Source organism: Thalia democratica, unplaced genomic scaffold, assembly GCF_965202585.1.
Source record: "Thalia democratica unplaced genomic scaffold, ktThaDemo2.hap1.1 HAP1_SCAFFOLD_632, whole genome shotgun sequence".
NCBI classification, from domain to species: domain Eukaryota; kingdom Metazoa; phylum Chordata; class Thaliacea; order Salpida; family Salpidae; genus Thalia; species Thalia democratica.
The window spans coordinates 1-17,897 of record NW_028139639.1 but is presented as its reverse complement, the minus strand read 5'-3'; the positions used below and the strand labels follow the sequence as shown (position 1 = coordinate 17,897).

The 17,897-nt window shown below is 24.3% G+C and overlaps 1 protein-coding gene across 1 annotated transcript; it reads right to left on the bottom strand.

Annotated features, from left to right (window-relative positions):
* Positions 1–7,177: 7,177 nt before the first annotated feature.
* LOC145846790 (uncharacterized) lies at positions 7,178–9,213 on the bottom strand. Its single transcript, XM_082953405.1, has 4 exons — positions 9,165–9,213; positions 8,385–9,003; positions 7,609–7,671; positions 7,178–7,313 (listed from the first exon to the last, which is right to left on the bottom strand). The coding sequence occupies exons 2-3, from the start codon at positions 8,906–8,908 to the stop codon at positions 7,614–7,616; spliced, it is 582 nt and encodes a 193-aa protein (XP_082809531.1). The 5' UTR covers positions 8,909–9,003; positions 9,165–9,213; the 3' UTR covers positions 7,178–7,313; positions 7,609–7,613.
* Between the last annotated feature and the right edge of the window lie 8,684 nt (positions 9,214–17,897).

Sequence of the window (17,897 nt, the reverse complement as noted above, 5' to 3'; positions counted from 1 at the left end):
AAAGTAATTAGTATGTTCGTAAGTAAACTAATGTTTATAAAAGTTTAAGATACAAACTTTAGTATACAGTTTTATCAAAAGTTTAATATATTAATTTTTGCCTTGAAGTTAAACATGTTATTGATATAAAACTTATAAAAGACCTTAAATTTTATTAAATGTTTTAATTCAGCTAAACAACGACTGTATAGTCCTCGTAAGAAATTAGCAGAACAAGTAAAAATGTCTTTTATTCTAAATATTAAAAAGTGTAAAACTTTTTTCGTTTCTTTAAGATTGTACATTAAAATATATATATTTTTACCTAAATTTTAAAATAACTTAAGCTTATTGATAACTTTTAAACAACATAACAAAAAAAAAGATTAACTGTTTTTCCCATCATTGCAGTGTTCATTTCTAAGTCATCGTTTTTTCTTATATTTTTTCTTTCATTTGACTTTCTGTAAACATGAAATAAAAATGTTTAGGTTTAATATTCATAGAATTTTTCAACGTTAATTTCAAAACAATAACTTTTTACAAATCTAGTAACTATTTTTGCATTTTTTTTTCTTGATGTTATTAAACTTATTGAAAAACTACAAAATTATTTTGTTTTTAAGTGCTATAAGTAAAGCGAAATGAGTACTAAACTATATTTCAAAACTAAATAAGTTGACAAAATATTTTTATACTAAGTATAGAAAACTAAAACATTTACTTTTATTTCTCGAAAGCATTGCGCAAGTTTAAACTAATAACTATTCATTTAGCATCTAAGGTGCTTTGAAGCGTTCATTACTTTTACCATTAAAGTTTTAATTTAAAAAAATAAAAAAAATATTCAAAACAAACTTCTTTCTCCAAACAATAACTCCAATGACAACAATGCAATCACCAGGAAGCCGATGCAACTACCCACAATAACTGGGGTATTCCCCGAACTTGATACATTTGTGTCTTTCTTGTTATCCACAAATTCGAACTTTAAATCACTTTCTGTCGTTACATTAACTAGATCAGTTTTAACTGTGGTGGTGTTTGGCTCAACATTTTTTGCACTTTTGCTAGCGTTTTTGTCCGCAACTTGGTCGTCAACATCATTGGTCTTGTTTGCTGTATCTCCAACTTTTTTCAAACCTGCATCAGTCGTAGTTTTGACATTTTCTACTACTGTAGCAGTTTTTACGGTCACTTTACTAGGATCAGCGGCAGAATTGGCTTCAGTTGCTGTATTGCTTCTTGTTTTGTCTCCTTTGTTTTCGCCCTGAGAGGTCATAGTTTTAACATTTTCACTTTTGGTAGTATTTGTAGAATCAGCCACAGTTTTTGTATTGCTTGCTTTTTTGTCACCTTTATTTTCCGTTGCTGTAGTTCTGACATTTACGTTTTGCCTGTTAGTAGCAGTTTTCTTGGAAACTTTTTTCGATTTCATGATTGAACTAGCTTCAGTCGCAGTACTCCCAACACCAGATGATAGTTTACCAGTGGGAACTTCTCTGGTTGAATTTTTTGTGTCTTCTGTACTTTGGGCTAAGGAACCACTAGAAATCGTTGTCATGGTTACAGGAGGTATTAGTGTAGTGGTATCGGGACAAGGTTCGCAGTCCACACGGGTATCTCTGCCAATACAAACCGTTCTGTTTTTGTAAGCAAAACAGTTGTATTTGTAATCGCGGTGGTAAGTACATTCAATATCTGTTCCTAGCTGGCAAGCTGTTGTAAAAAACAAAAGGTTTAAAGTAAGATGTTTTTATTAAAACTTATATAGCTTGACAACTCTTTTTGAATTAATAAAGACCGAAATTAACATTTTAGACATTTAATAAGTGAAAACATAACAGTTTTAAACTTTTATATATTCTATTAAATGTATTTGAATACAAAGTTATAAACTGTGCTTAATTTTTCTACTTTCTAAACAAACTAAACAAAAATATTCTAAATAAAACTTAGCATTAAGTTTTAATTTAGTTTTAAAGTGTTTAAAGTGTAAAACTTCATAAGTACAATTTTTTTATACTGTGAATAAACCTGAGTAAATTTATTTTAAAAGTTAATTACTAAGTTTAAATTAGAAAAATTTAAAAAATACAGTTAAACTAACCAGAAAAAGCTGTAGATACCAAGTAAAAAGCTAGTAGAATTTTGAAGTACATACTATTATTCATAAGTACGCTTAAAAGAACCTGGTTTGAAAAGTTTTTAAACATTTTTTTATAAAACCAAACTTTGTTAGCACTTTATAGTTATCTAAGTAAAATAAAAGTATCAGTTAACTAAAAAAAAAACTTAAGTATTTTATTTTTATCTATTAGAATTGAAATTTAAATTTATATATAATTACTTTCTATCTTAACATCTTTAAGTAAAAGTTAAAAATATTTAAGGCTAAACTTTTTTTTAAAATTATAGTTTATCAAACTGTATACAAATATTTTTCAAGCCGTTTATCTGATTTACTTTTCTTTTAGTATTGAAAGAAAAAAGTATGTACCTATGTTCTTAGTATTAAGCAAACTCAATACCCTTCTAAAAGTTTATCTTTTTACCAATCATTAGTTTAACATTGATTCCTTATATATACAAATAAAACTGCCAGCATAAATATTGAGTGTACGAAAAAGTATTAGTGCTTACTTTGCATTATTGTCTTAACGAACGATTTAATGATTTACTGCTTATGCGAAGATGTTTCTAACAGATAAGTGTCAATATGATGGTTCAGCATAAAACTGGTGTAAATAATAAACAAATCGCACTTGCTTGAAAACTTTAATTGTTTATTTAAATAAATTAATCACATATTGTGCAAAATGATTTATTTTTATTACTAAAAACTGTAATATACTGAGGTTGTAATTAAGGTAAAAAACAATTTAAAATTAAGCTTTAGTCAGACATTTAATTTTCAAAACTTAACTATATCTTTTGCTTGATGAACTAAGTGTAAATTTTTTTAAACTACTAGAAACAATTAAGTAGTCAATGATTAAACAAAATAATCTAAAATATTAGAAATAGCTATAAACGTACTTTTATAAAATACTAAACAAAGTAGTTTTCATACCATCTAAATTTATTTTTTTGAAGTAAAAAAAAAAGTATTTTAAAAACACGTTTCAATATTAGTTTCCTTTATTTTACCTATTTCCTTCTAGATTAAAGGTAATTTTATCTTATACGAAATATTTAAAGGTTAGGAAGTTTGAAATACTGAGAAGAAGGAAAAATATATAACTCTTACAACATAAAAACAAAGTATATGAGTTTCTGAAATGCTTCATGAACTTTAACATAAAAATTTAAAAACTTTGACATTTATTAAAAAACAATAAGTATATATATATAAACTGATGCTTGTTTAAAAAGAAAAGTCCAATTATTTTATTTCCAAATTTTAATATCTTCTACTGCTACCTACAAAAACCTAAGTTACAATTGTAGACTACCAACTAAAAAGTTATTGATCTACTATATTCTAATACTTTTAAACATTACTGAAAAAAATATTGCACTTTCATTGAAAAAACAGTTTTATTTAATTTGTAAGTTATGTATTATTTAAATTAAAAACCGTCTGTTAAGTCAAAGTTTCTTTGAAATGAACTATATTTTAAAGTAAAATACCTTTTTGCAATAGACATTTGTTGCTTGAGTTTTGTATTAATTGTTGACAAAAGTTAAAATATTAAAACTTACTAAACAAAACTAGTTAAAAAAATAAAAATATTTAATAATTACCAAGAACTTAAACTAGTATAAAAACAAGTTTGTTTCTATAAACGTATATGTTTTTTACTCAAATCAAATGTATGTATTGCTTGATTTTTAGTAATCGTGTGGTGCAGTTAAGTACCTATTTGAAACTTCATATAGCCGATGAAACTTAAAATAAGTATATTATTTTCAAACAGATTTTTACTATTAATTAATGATAGAAAAATTAAAAGATTAAAACGGTTAATTTATGAATAATAGTCGTATAGATTATTTACTAAGTGTTAGTTAAAGTGGGGTATCTTAAAGTTATTAAAGATTATTTTATCATTATTTATAACAGTATTCTAAGCTAGTTCTGATATCAAAAAAAAGTAAATAGTAATCTATATGACTCGCAATTTAAGTTTATATATAAACATTAGTATCTTTTAAGGTCTACCCTACAACAACAAAAAAAACATAGTTCGTAGAAAACGCATTTTGAACTATTTAAGTTATAAATGCGAATAATTTAATAAAGTAATAAAATTTATGAGATTTTGTTGGCTATTGGTTGCTTTTTATAGCATACCAGGGGCGTGTTTTGACTGGTTTCCTGTTTCCTGTGAACCCCCTGAAAAAAAAGAAAAGAAGAAGAAAAAAAGATTCTTAGAACATCACTAAAAACGTTGTTTATTGACTTTGTTTTTGTTACTGATAAACTTTGAATAATGAATGTTGAATTTATAACACTGAAAGATTAATAAGTTTCCTTAAAAAAAAAAGCTCCTTTTTGCCCAGCTGAAATAGATTTTAAATAAAACTTTAATTGTGACATTATAAAAGTTAAAAGTTTTAAAGTAGCTTTTTTTCTAGGAAACTTTTTACTAAGATGCTCTTAGTTCCCACTATAAATCGTTACTTAGTAAATTTTTTTTGATCAAATGTTGTTTTTGAACTAGTAAGTACAATTTTACTAAAAAATGTCCAATAAAATCACTTAAGTTTTATTTTACTTAGTTTATTATATACAATAATGTTGTGTGAAGCTTTTGTACTTTAAAATTTGTGTTTTCTGTTTATGTGTCAACCAACTGGGTTTTTATCTTGAAAAGTTCAATTCAGAAAGTTTTCAAAATCATCTTTAGACAACTACACCACCTTAGAATTTATTCTTTTATCATTTAATGGTATTTTAATATTTTTATTTAAGTTGTTTTGTTTTTGTATATCTGTAGGCCATAAAGTTGGTTCTTGATTTTTTTAAATTTTCAACTCAAAAAGATTTCAAAATTATCATTAGAATTCCTGCACCATCAGGCGACATTTAATTATAACTTAAAAGGTATTTTAATTTAATTGTATAAATCTAAACATTTTTTGGTTATTACCTAGGATGATATTGCACAAATATTAAGCTGAAATTATATTGCACAAATATCAATTAAATATATAAGTTTTATTGGTTTATTATAAATAAGTTTTATTTATGTATTTATAAAATATAGATTTTAAGCCTATAATTATGGCAAAAAACAATACTGAATTAAATATAGTTTCAGATTGATATTGGTGCGACGTCATCCAAGGTAACTACCCATTTTTTCAGTAAAATTTCAATTTTTATAGATTAAGTTACTTGAAAAAAAAGTTTTTAATATTAATATTATTTTTCTGATTCTTGCAGTATAATAAATTAAAAAAAATAACATTTTTCCAAAATATACTTAAATGATTTTTTGTTATTTTTAAGCAGAAAAAAGCATTTTAAACACAGAGTTTCTCGGCTAAATATTGCGTAATTAACTGGCAGTGCATACCTAAGAAATGCGTACTTATGCGGGAAATTATTAACAAAAAAATTGTGAACCACCTTTGAAAAAAGTCTAGACACGCCCCTGCAGTATACTAACTATATTTATTCAAATAAATAAAATTTCTACAGTTTCTTAAATTGATTTTAAAATAGAAGAAATCATGTGAAGTTTAGTGCTTTAAAAAACTATTTATAAAATGTTTTCCAACTCAATTTAAACTTCATGTCAACTAGTTTTATGAACGTCAATTGTTCTAGTAGAAACGTTTTAAAGCATTTAATTTAATAACAGGGTTTTATTTGCTTGAATCGGTTACTATTTTGTGATTCAAACCTGAAAACTAAAAAAATTTTAATTTAAAATAATAAAAATTTTGGCGGCCTAAAATAAAAACTTTTAAAACTTTGTTTCTACTTTTTTATATAATACATTTATTTTGTTTAGTGTTTTGTTTCATATTTCAACTTTTTTTTCATTAAACAAGTTTTATTTAAATAAATTAAAACACTCGTCAAAGCATTTATCAAAAAAATTATATTTGACCATAATAGATTAAAACTAGGTTAAGCATAACAATGCATCGTAAAAACCATAAATGTATATTGAGTTGTTAAGAAAACAAATTACTGACCTTACCATTATAGATTTTAAAATATAAAAGTTGTAAACTTAACATTAGTTAGAATATTACTATAAACTTTTTGGTTTCTAAATTTTTCTTTAATAAAAATTTAGATTCAATTTCTATTTTTATATGTTATTTGACTTGTTTTAGGAGTTTTGAAGTATATACTTTAAGCTAAACTTTTTCTATAACAAATTTAAGTTATGACAAATTTTGCAAACCAAGTTCTACTTTTAGTAGATGAAAACAATAAGACATAAGTATAAGCGTAGCTGTAAAAGTAAAGTCAAAATTTATTCTTTTAGTACATATAAACTACTTCGGATATAAAAGCCTTTAAAGTGTTTTAGTTTTAAAGGTTTTTTTAATTATTAACAGCGTTTAGCTAAAATTTTGGCAGAAAAGCACTAGATTATTTATATTTTTCAAAATTACTAATTTTCAAAAGTTTTTTTAAACAGCTGTTAATGAAATATAAAAAAACGCAAATCTAGCTTCAAATAGGTTGAAAAAAGCTATTGTCGATTTTATTACAAAAACTACTTTTAAACCAGATACCTATACCTTTATAACGTTGGTAAAATTTAAAGTACAAATATTTATTACTTTTATATTAACTTTAAGTTTTTCAAAATATATTTAGAAAGTAGTCATTGAAGTACGAAATAATATTTTAATCTATAAGTCGTACAAATTGATTTTATTCTTTGGTTTTATTGTTTATTTGATCAACAAATAAGCGTGCAAAAATAAAACAAAAAACACATATTTGAAGAAAAACAGTTATCTTATATAATAACTTTATTGAAAAGTTGAAAAGTTCAAATTAAAGTTTTATAGCTAATAGTTGTGAACATTGACCTCATTTTTTATACAAAAATCTCAAAAATATTCATAAGTCAATGTCTTCAACCTTGAAACTAAAATAAAGATCACAACAAAACTAGTTATTGAGATAGTTTGTAAGAATATTGTAGAAAACAAACTTTGCGTAACTGGAAAGTTTTAAAAGTGATAAGTACACAAACCAGCTTTAATAAGCTAAAACATTTTAAGAAATTATAAGAAGGAATGTAAACTGAACCAGTCTAAAGCACAGTTTAGTAAAAGAACATCACTTATTTCCTAATAGTTGCAGAATTCTGCCATTTGTACAGACCATAGGAAAACCAGTCTTTGTCAATGACCTGTAAAATTTTTTTGTATAGTTTAGAAAATAAATTTAGGTCATAAAAAGTAAAGATTAATTTATCAAAAAATTTTACTGCAAAAATTAATTGTACTACTTCAAGTTTACGTCAATCCTTTAAGTCTTTAACTTTTTATTAAATACTTAAAGCTGCTATAAAAGTTTTCTATTAGTAACATATCTTAAACACTGAGTTTTTAAATCAAAACCATGTTGAGATTTTATAATTTATAAATGTCTATAATTTTGCTTAAAGTTTAATAAATTTTAAGATTCATTATAAGAAAACTAACAAAAACTAGTTATTTTGGCAATTGTTCATTTCTATATCTTTGTCGCTTTTTACATCATTTCTGCTGCAAATATAAAAACATTATTTGTATAACAAATATATGAACTTTTTATATTCTTTAGTATTTGCTATTTTAACATACTTAATTTAATAAGTTAAATAATCTAGGTTTTAAATTGAAAAAAAAAAACTGTTTATTGTGTAATTAAATATAAGACTATTGAATTTAATTTAAGGAAAGCTTCCACATTAAAACGTTTTCAAGTTTTTATCCTCTCACTAATCTAGTAACTTAAAACTAGTTGTCTTAATTAAGCAAACTTAACTCTAAATGATATTTACTGTTTTAAAATCTTAAAGGAAATTAAAACATGTAACAAACTTTTTTTGAGACTTACTTAACGATTGCTTTGGAAGCTTTTAAAATAAGTAAATTTAAATGCAATGAAATTGATTGTTATTACATTAATCATTTAACATTACCAAACTAAAAGCTTAAACTTTTGTCTTAAATTTAGTCTTTTGGTTTCTTTTACCCTGATTATTGGATAAATAAACATATATAAAGAACACAAGTTTAGCAATATAACTAATTGATAAATTTTTTAAAATGTACCTCATATGCCACACAAGGACGCAAATAGTAACTTTTACACATACCATCTAATACTATTTTAATAGAAACAAAATAAGGCCACATTTAGTTGTTTAGTTAGTTTGACTTATTAACAGGCTACATTAAATCGATAATACATTTCATTAAAAAACTTTACATACTTCTTGTACCAAACAAGGACGCCAGCGCCGATAGCGACCACCAGAAACGCGCAAGCCACGCCCACGATGACCGGGGTCTGCACCGAACCCGAATCCGGCTTCTTGGTCGTGGTCTGCTCCGATCCCGAATCAGGTTTCTTGGTGGTGGTCGCGTCGCTGGGTGTCGATGATGTAGTAGCTGACGTGGCATTCTCGGATGCTGACGTCATTTCGGGTGTGGTGTAGTTCGCGCTTTTCGTGACGTCATTAGCTGTTTGGTTCACCGCAGCATTAGTTGAAGTAGTTTGTTCGACCGTTTTACCGGTGACAGCTTCAGTAGGTTCAGTGGTTTCGTTTCCAGTCGCTTTTGTGACGGTGCTGTCTGTCTGTGACGTCATACTAGCACCAGTTGTCGTCTCGTCAGCCACGTCATAATCAGAATCGTCATCGAGGTTTGCCACCTTCTTGACGGTCGCCACGGTAACGGCGGGTCCGGTGACGCAGTGCCCGCAGGCGACCTTGACGTCGTTCACCTTGCACGTCATCGCGTTCGTTTTGTAGTCGGTGACGCACGAGTTGATGGGGTTTCCCGCGAAGTGGTCGCTGACGTCACACTCTATGTTGGTGCCCACTTGGCAGTCTGAAAAAAAAAAAAAAATTACAATAAATAAAATATACATATATATATAAAATAAATACTTTTTGTTCAAAATAACTAATAAAAATCTCGATAAGTTATTTGTTTTGAAGTTTTTAATATTTTTAAATGATAAAAATTTTAGAAATTAAAATTCACTTTACTTTAATATAAGCTAGTACAGCAACTATGGTTAGCACAGCATAGTAAAAATTTATCAGTATGTTAAGTTATTATAAAACCTTCAAACTTTAGCTTAAGGTCTTAGTGAACTTTTTTTTTTCAGGTATTCTTATTGCGGTTTAATTATAAACGTTAATTGGTTTTGGTGATGTTTTATTAATTAAGTCACAAAGATTGCTACAATTAAGAAACTAAAAATCTAATATTAGCAAGAAAATTAGTTTTCTAACTTAAATTCTTAATTAATAAACTTAATTTTTGTTATAACTGCAGATAAATAGATACATATTTAATCATTATTTTGTATGTGTTTATTTTCTTTTATTTTACATTTATACGAAAACTATTAAATTTTTTCAACGGTTGTAAGTTTAATATAATTTTTTTAGAGGTAAAGTTTGAAAAAAAAACTCATTTGTAAAAAGCAATTTTTGCGAATAAATAAAGGAAGTATAGCCAATATATTGCTAATTGGCTAGACGTTAGATCGAAACACCTGGTAAAATTAATAAAATCAACTATGTCTATATGTACTCTAAAGAAATCAAAAACTTTAGCATTTAGTTCAAAAAGTAAACTAAATCAAAATGTGTAAGTTATAAACTGTTTAAATGTAAATAAGTTAGACTTACCCGACATAGCAACTGAAGCTAGGCAAGAAACAAGAACAATTGACAAAAGTATTACACGATTCATGATAAAGTTTATATCTAGAAAAAAATATTTAACCTTTTTAAAAAAAAAACATTTTTAATAAAAACATTTTTTTTAAATAAGTATGAAGTTATTAGAAAAAAAAATGAGCCAAGTGGTAAAAAAAAACATATTTTAAACGAATAATTACAAACTCAAACTAATTCTAATTAGTGTTGTTTCAATCTTAAGTACTTGTTTTTTTGTTCGCTATAAATTTATTACGAAATTTTAATTTTTGATTACTGGTAAGCTTTTAAATTCATTTTTCTATAAAATTTAACCGTTTTACCTTAATGACCGCATTTAAATGATTAGTTTTTCTTTTTGATATAAGTTTACGAAACTAAACTTAGTTAATTCAAAATTATAACAACTTTTTTGGCTACGTGTTAATATGTATGTGAGACATTGAATCGAAATTATCATACAAAATATAAAGCTTATTTTACTTCTATTACCTTTTTAAAAGTATTAACAAATAAAAAAAAATTAAAAACTTATTATACCTCTTTAACTAATGTTATAAGGTAGCCAATAATTGTTGCAAACTTTATAAACAATACTTTGGTGGCCCTAATAAAATAAGTTTTAATAAGCAATTAACTATTTTGTAAACGAGCGCCTTGTATAGCCTACTGAACTACTACTAAAACATATACTTTTTTTTAAATATATATTACATATAACTTCAAAGCTTTTAAGATTGTTTAATAAGTTTCTTTTTGAAAAAAATTGTTACAAAAACTTTTCTTCGTTTCATGTTAAAGGTTTTTACAATTTCTTTTATCTTTTTATAAACCTCATGATGTAACCTTTCCAAAACAAAAACAAAATCTCAAGTTTTATTTCAAAAATAAATTTTAATTTTAAAAGAGCTTTCAGACTTCTTATTTAATCAAAACTAAAAATTAAACCTGCTAAAACTTTAAAACTCGAAGGAAAAATTGTTTGGATTTTATACTACTTTCTTTTTCAGTTATCAAAACTAAGAGTTAAAGAAAAAATATATGCTCTTGAACTTGATCCAAAACAACAACAAACAATAAACATGAAACAAAGTTCTAAGCTATTAAGAGCAAGTGATTGTTAATAGCAATAGTTTCTCAATATTTGCTACATTTGCATAAACAATTATTGCTGTTAATAATAATGTTAGTAGTTGCATGAAACATTAAATTTAAAAAGTTGGTAATAACAGCTGATAGTAGTAAAGAGAATTACGCAACTAATTAATTTATGTGAACGAATTTTGTTTTTCCTTTATCTGACTTAAATATTTTTGAAAGTTTGTTTATTAAGTACTTGGCACAAAAATGTTTTAAATAACTTGTTGGTTAGTTTATTTTAACTAACTATTGATAACGGTTAATGAGCTTTTTTTCTTCGAAAATCTTTGTTAACTTTAAACAGACCACCAAACTAACTATATTGTTTAAGTTTTGAATTAAAAAGTTAAAAATTAGTTTTCAAAGTTCAAAACTGTGAACTTATTCATAGAAACAAAAAAGAATTGTGAAAGCATGTTTTACACAGAACGAACTTTTATATTTTTTAAGAGGTCAACTCTACATTACTATAATTAGCTTATTATAAGAGCAACATTTTAACAAAAAACTTAGTTTTGTAATTTTAAAACATGCTTAACTGTAAACTAAAATTTTACTTATTTTGCAGCTAAATAATGTTAGAAATACTAGATTAGTAAAATTCATGTACAAAAGAAAAAAACTAACTTTAAAACTAAGTGTGTCACAATGTTTTTCATTTAAAAGCAAAGTTCAAACGTAGCTAAATTTTATAAAGTACTTTATTATAATATACAAAGGCATTTAATTAAAGACTTCTGAACTTCTGTTATATGTTTAAAGCATTTAAAGCTTAAAGCAGTTTAAGTAATTAAATGTTGTTTCGCTTTTATATAACAAAAGTACTTGAGGTAATATCGAATTACTTTTTTAAGAGCAAGGATTTAAAAATTTAATTTTAATTAAAAAAATATTTGTGTCAGTTTAATTAAGTCGTAAAATTATTCAAAAGAAATTAAATTTTTTAGGTATAAAGTAAATTAATACATCTTAATGAACTTAAAACAAAATATTTTTTTTAATGCATACTATAAAATTTAACATAAAAAAGTTAAATTAAACTGAATTTATTCAATTTTAAGATCTTAATAAAATGTTTATTTCTCAAACTGAACTTAATTGATTTCAAAACCAAAATTTTTCAAAACAAAAAACTGTTTAAAGAAGCTAAAAATAAACGTTTAACTACTCACAAAAAAATCAAAACTTTTTCTTATCAAATTGGATTGACACTGTCTATTACCGAGTCGTGTTTACTATTGAACTGTATCAGCTACTACCGACTCTGCCAATTAATACATTAATTGCTTCTTTTGAAAAGGTCAAAAATTGTTGTTTAATCGCTTTCACTGAAAAAAATCATTCTCTTTTCTCACGAATGTTGTTTGTTAAAAGATTTTTCAACCAAAATTTGTTTTTTACAAAGCACTTTTTCTTACAATATAATCAGTTCTGTTTAACTTTGTCATTCCAGTAACTTGAACTATGCTTGAAATTTTTTAAAACACAGTATGTGTGATTTGAAAACTAGCGTGCTAAAAGTATGAAAAAGTGAATACATAAAGTTATATACAGTTTACCAGTATTTCATATTAAAATTTATTTTCACGACAACGGATGTTTATTAGCAGTTTTAATTACGATTTTATTAAAAGTTTCTTTGTTTTAGGTAAATGTAACTGTTTCCAATCCAACTTTTACTTTGTTAAAACTATAATTATTGTAACTAAAAGACCTAACGTTGTTTTTAAAGTTACGTTAACTAAGTTTAAAAGTATCTACTAACTAATTACACTAGTTTTTTGTGCTATATATGTATACTGTCATTGACCACACTTTTTAAACAAAAAGCAAATTTGAAATTAAATAATATTCTACTTTTAAAAGTTAAGGTTAATTAGTTTACATTTTTTCAAGTACTTGAATATATAATTGCTTTAATGTATAAATTTAATATATGTATATTTTGCTAGTCATGTGAAGACTCTCATATAACTAATTAAATTAAAAAATGATATTCTTTGTCATGAGACCTTCAGCTCGTAAAACTTAAAAGTGTTCAATTTCAGATTACTCGGCAACATTTAAATTGAACTTAATTGTTTCATACACTTTATTATTTTCACTAAAAGAAACATTTATTTGGTCACTTTTTCTATCACAGTTTTTTTAATAAAATCGGAAATAATATTATTTATAAAACTAAAGATATTCTTTCTTATGACTAAATGAGCTTATTTATACTAACTTAAAAATGTTAGAAAAACCTTAAAACTAAAAATCATCAACAAAACATGTTCACTAAATCGCAGCTATAAACTCAACGAACAAACTTAAATATATAATAAAATAAAGTCTAAAAACCTATTTTTTTCATTAAAAGAAATAACCTTAAGGTAATAATACATTAGAAAGGGGTGTTTTAAATAAAGTTATATATGCATCTACCTAAACCTTCTTAGTATTCAAGTTTCTTTAGTGAAACTAAGTTTTGCTTTGATACTTGACATATCTTTACTTAAGCTTTGTTTAGCTACTTTAATAACTTTACATGCTTAAAAAAAGCAATTTCTTAAATTTGAGTTAAATTATATAAAAAATCTTTACATGAACAAATAGTAAAAAAAACTGAAAGTGTTAAACATTTTCTAATCAAAAGCAAATGTTGCTACACAATTTATGCCAAAGGAGTATTGAAATAAAAACAAACAAAATCAGATCTATCAAGGCACCTTATAAAAAAAAATAAAACAAAAATATTAAACATTAAACTGTACAGCATTTTAAGTAAATTGCTTTGAACTTTTTTGTATTACTTTGAACTGTGCAAAACTAAAAACAATGTATATTTTTGGAAATATTCCTAAGAGACTAATTGATTACTGTTAAAAAATGTTGAGTAGTCAGAATTTTCAAAAAGTACACAGTAAAACTCATGATTAAGCATTTAAATCGTCGCTTAAGTTTAAAAGGTTAAAAAACGACATAAACTACTAATATTTCAGTGTCAGTGTAAGACTAATTTAAAGTTGTAACAATACTTATATATATACAGTATTTTTAAGTCTTATGACTGTTTATTTCAATAAATAAATTTAATTAAATCTGTTTAATGCTTTTTTGGCAATTTGTTGTAAGTAAATTAAATTTATTGATGTTTGAGCGCTAAATATTTTATGCAAAAAAATGTTTTCAAATTAAAATGTAATAAACTGTTTTATTACTTAACATTTTATTGCTTAACAATATGCTTTTATGTACAAATGTAATTAAATTGTGTTATTTTAGTGTCAAGTAATAATTATGTTTTATTTCTGTCTACTTATATACTTTTAAAATTAAATTTAACTGAATTTTGAAACAAATGAAATACTAGGTTTTTTTTTTACTTTGCAAAATAAAAATAAATGGAAAATCAAAAATCTATCACGTTGTAATTTTTTTGTAGATCTAAAAATACAAAACGCTAGAAAAAATTTACAAACAAGTTACTTAATATAATGTCTACAAATAGTAGTTTTACAATATAAGTGAACTAAAGTTTTAGTTTTAAGACGTTTTTGTTAAAAGGAGTCTATTGCTAGCTTATTTCAGACGTTGCTTATGTATTATACTAAACAAATCTTATAAAAATGTTGCAATCTCTGTATTTGTTATAGTCCTAGGTGCATTTTTTATAGTTCTGAAACAATTAAATCTTGCTTCGCATGTAGGTAACTTTAACGTTACATAGTAATTATTATTGTACCGTTTCAAATACCAGAAAAAATAAGTAAGGCACCTACAGTAATTAATATCCATATTAACTTACTTATAAACAATATAAGTACATATCTCAAGTTTATTTAATAAAATAGCTTAATTTGACAACATAGAATTTTGATGTATGTTACAAAGCTTTTACAGTTTCTTAGACATACTTAAAATTTCTTATTTTAGAAATTTTAGAGTTAGTTTGTTAAAATATATCTGTTCTAAATTTTTTTCAATCGTTGGTTTGTGAGCTTTTAGTTTTAATAAAACTATATAAACTCATCACATAGTATTATATAAGTACCTGTACTCTCAATAAATAAAAATAGCCTAAAAGTATTCTACTTATTTAGTGCTATTACAACTAAAATGAGAAATCAAATTAAAACTCCATACTTTACATACTTCCTTTTAAAACAAACTAGTTCAAGGCTAATTTAACATTACAGAATAAAAATTATTATAAAAACATATTTTTGTATTAAATTACAAAAACAAATTTATTGTTGAGTAATTTAAATTGCATAGATAAAAAAAGTTCCCATAAAAATTTAGACTATTTAAAACAAAAAAAATGCTTTCACATTACTGACTGATAAATTTTATTTTTTTATGTTGTTATGTTTAACATTGATAAGTACACAGACTTTTAAATGCTTCTAATGGATTTGGCTTTATTAATAAATCGCGGTTAATACTTGTTCAACTATTCGAACATAAACAACAGTTTAAAGCTTTTATACTGTAGGTTTTTTACTAAGAAAACTGTATTTTATAAGTTCGAAGAAACGCTTATAATATTAGCAATACTTATTTTTTACAAGTACAAAATATTTTTTTACACAAAATTAGTTCATTCGATTAGTCTCATGACCTTAAATGTTTCTAAGAGCTTAAAATAATAAAATTAAATATATAATGTTTTATTGCCTAACAAACTAATAAAATTCAATTAATATACACTTTTAGAATTAATATTTTTAAGAATTAAAAACTTTTGGCTTTTAAACATTTAAGCTAAAAGCCTTTTAATTTAGTATGTAATTTAATTGTTAAAAGTGATTTATATTTATATACGTTTTCGCAATTAGATACTAAATAATAAAAACTTTAAACTTCTTGAGCTTAAACAAAAAATTTATAAACTTTACTTATTATCTTTCTTCGATGTGAATTTTAATAATGAAATAAAATCAAGATAAGCTTTGAAAAACAAATTTATTAACTACTTTGTTTATAACAAAAATTCTTGCTGACTTATACATTGATAAACTTCTGTAAACAAAATTGTGGAAAATTTACAACTAACAATTTGTTTTAGTTTCTTTTTTGTGAACTTATTAAAGCTGAAAGATATAATTAAAAATTATTTGCTGTACAATAATGAATATGTTGTTTATAAAATAATTATCAAGTTTTTATTATAATTACAAAATTTTTTTTTAAGTATCTGAATATAAAATGCTTATAAAAAGCTGACTTAAAATAATATAATTATTAAAAACAACTCTTAAATCCATACAATCTTTATTTTAGCAAAAATAAAATTATTCTGTTTTAAAATCTTTGTTTTACAACAAAAGAAATGATACAAGAATTAACAAAAGCAAACGATATAAAAAAAACTGTGTAACTAAACTATTTAAAACAGGTTTATAAATTAAATGAAATACCGTTATGACAATATTTATTATGCACCTTATACATAGTCTGAAGTCAAATTAAAAGTTAAATTTTATAAGGTTATACTAAAGATTAGTTTTAAGTAAATAATTTTCAAACTTAATTGGTGTACTTAAGTAACGAAATTGAGCTTACAGTAATTTTGACTACATTCCTGAATTAACATAATTAAATAATGTGAATAGTAGAAAAATAGCATTAAAGTTTTCAGATAACAATGAAATGTGGTTTACAAATGTAACTGTTTAATAAATTCAATATAGGTGTTATTATCTGTTTTTTGTATTATTTGTGAGCAATTAAAGTAAATTGAAAATGTTTTAAATTTCGGCATAAACAAATTACCTAATAATTCATAATTAAACTAAATATATTTTATAACTCTAATATAAAACATTGTTTTTTAAAATGAACACAATACAAGTTATAAAAAATAAGTTGAAACATCTTTGAAAGTATGTTTTCTAATAAATTTTTCATTATTACATGTAAATCTTACCATTAACCACTTTAAGATGAAAATAAAGTGTTATACATAAAACGAACATATTTTAAAATTTTAAACTTTGTTCTTTTTTTAAAAATGTCACACTTAACATATGTAAGATACATAATTTTCACAATTGAACTTAATATTATCATGTTATAACTTGTAAACACAGTAAAAACTGCTGTTTTGATGTTTAAGCTTTTAATAAAAGTTAAACTTTGAAAATAATTCTGAAGCATTTATTGTTGAAGCTTTATTTCTCGTTAAAGCATATTTCTTTGAAAATGTATAAACTTATAAATTTTTCAAGTTTATTTAGTAAAATGCAAATCTTTAAATTTAAACCAGATTTCTTTTGCAAATAAAACAAAATAAAAAAACATTAATTAAGTTGAAATATGCTTTAACTATTAAAACTGTTTATTTTCGATAACTAGTATGCAACTTAAAACTGTTACGTTATACATTGAAGCTTTAAAAATTTAATATAAAAATGTTGCAGTGAAACATTTAAGCAACTAATTAGTTTAAAATTTAAGTATAACAGTATAAAATTTTAACAGTTGTTGATAAAATATAAAACTTAACTAAACTTCAGACGTTTTCAGATAACTTATTTTAAAGACTACATTTAATTTAGTTAATAACAAAACTAATAAAAATTTTGTAAAGAAGAATTAATATGTATTTAGGTCGAACTTTGATGAATCAAAAATGTTTAATTTTAAAAAGTGCGGTCAATTGAAGCAAGTTTAAGGTAGTTTGAAATATTAGTCTGACAATTTTTAAGACCTTTATTACAACTAACCTTAGCCAAAACTTTTAAAACAATTGTTAACGACCATAAAACTGCAGTAAACTAGTTGCAAAATACTACTAGCAGATTACATTTTAGTTTACTTAGATATTATGATATGAAAAATTAAGAAGCATATTAAGTTACTGCCAAATTATCTATCCACACAAAGTCGGCCATGTATCGTGGCGTTAGGTGGAGAATTGGAATT

What these genes read in the sequence shown, in the direction of transcription:
- LOC145846790 (XM_082953405.1), bottom strand. Translation starts at nt 8,908, where the DNA reads ATGACGTGCAAGGTGAACGACGTCAAGGTCGCCTGCGGGCACTGCGTC. An exon ending in GTCCTTGTTTGGTACAAGAA is followed by an intron (nt 7,672 to 8,384) that starts GTATGTAAAGTT and finishes TTATATTTGCAG; the next exon opens with CAGAAATGATGTAAAAAGCG.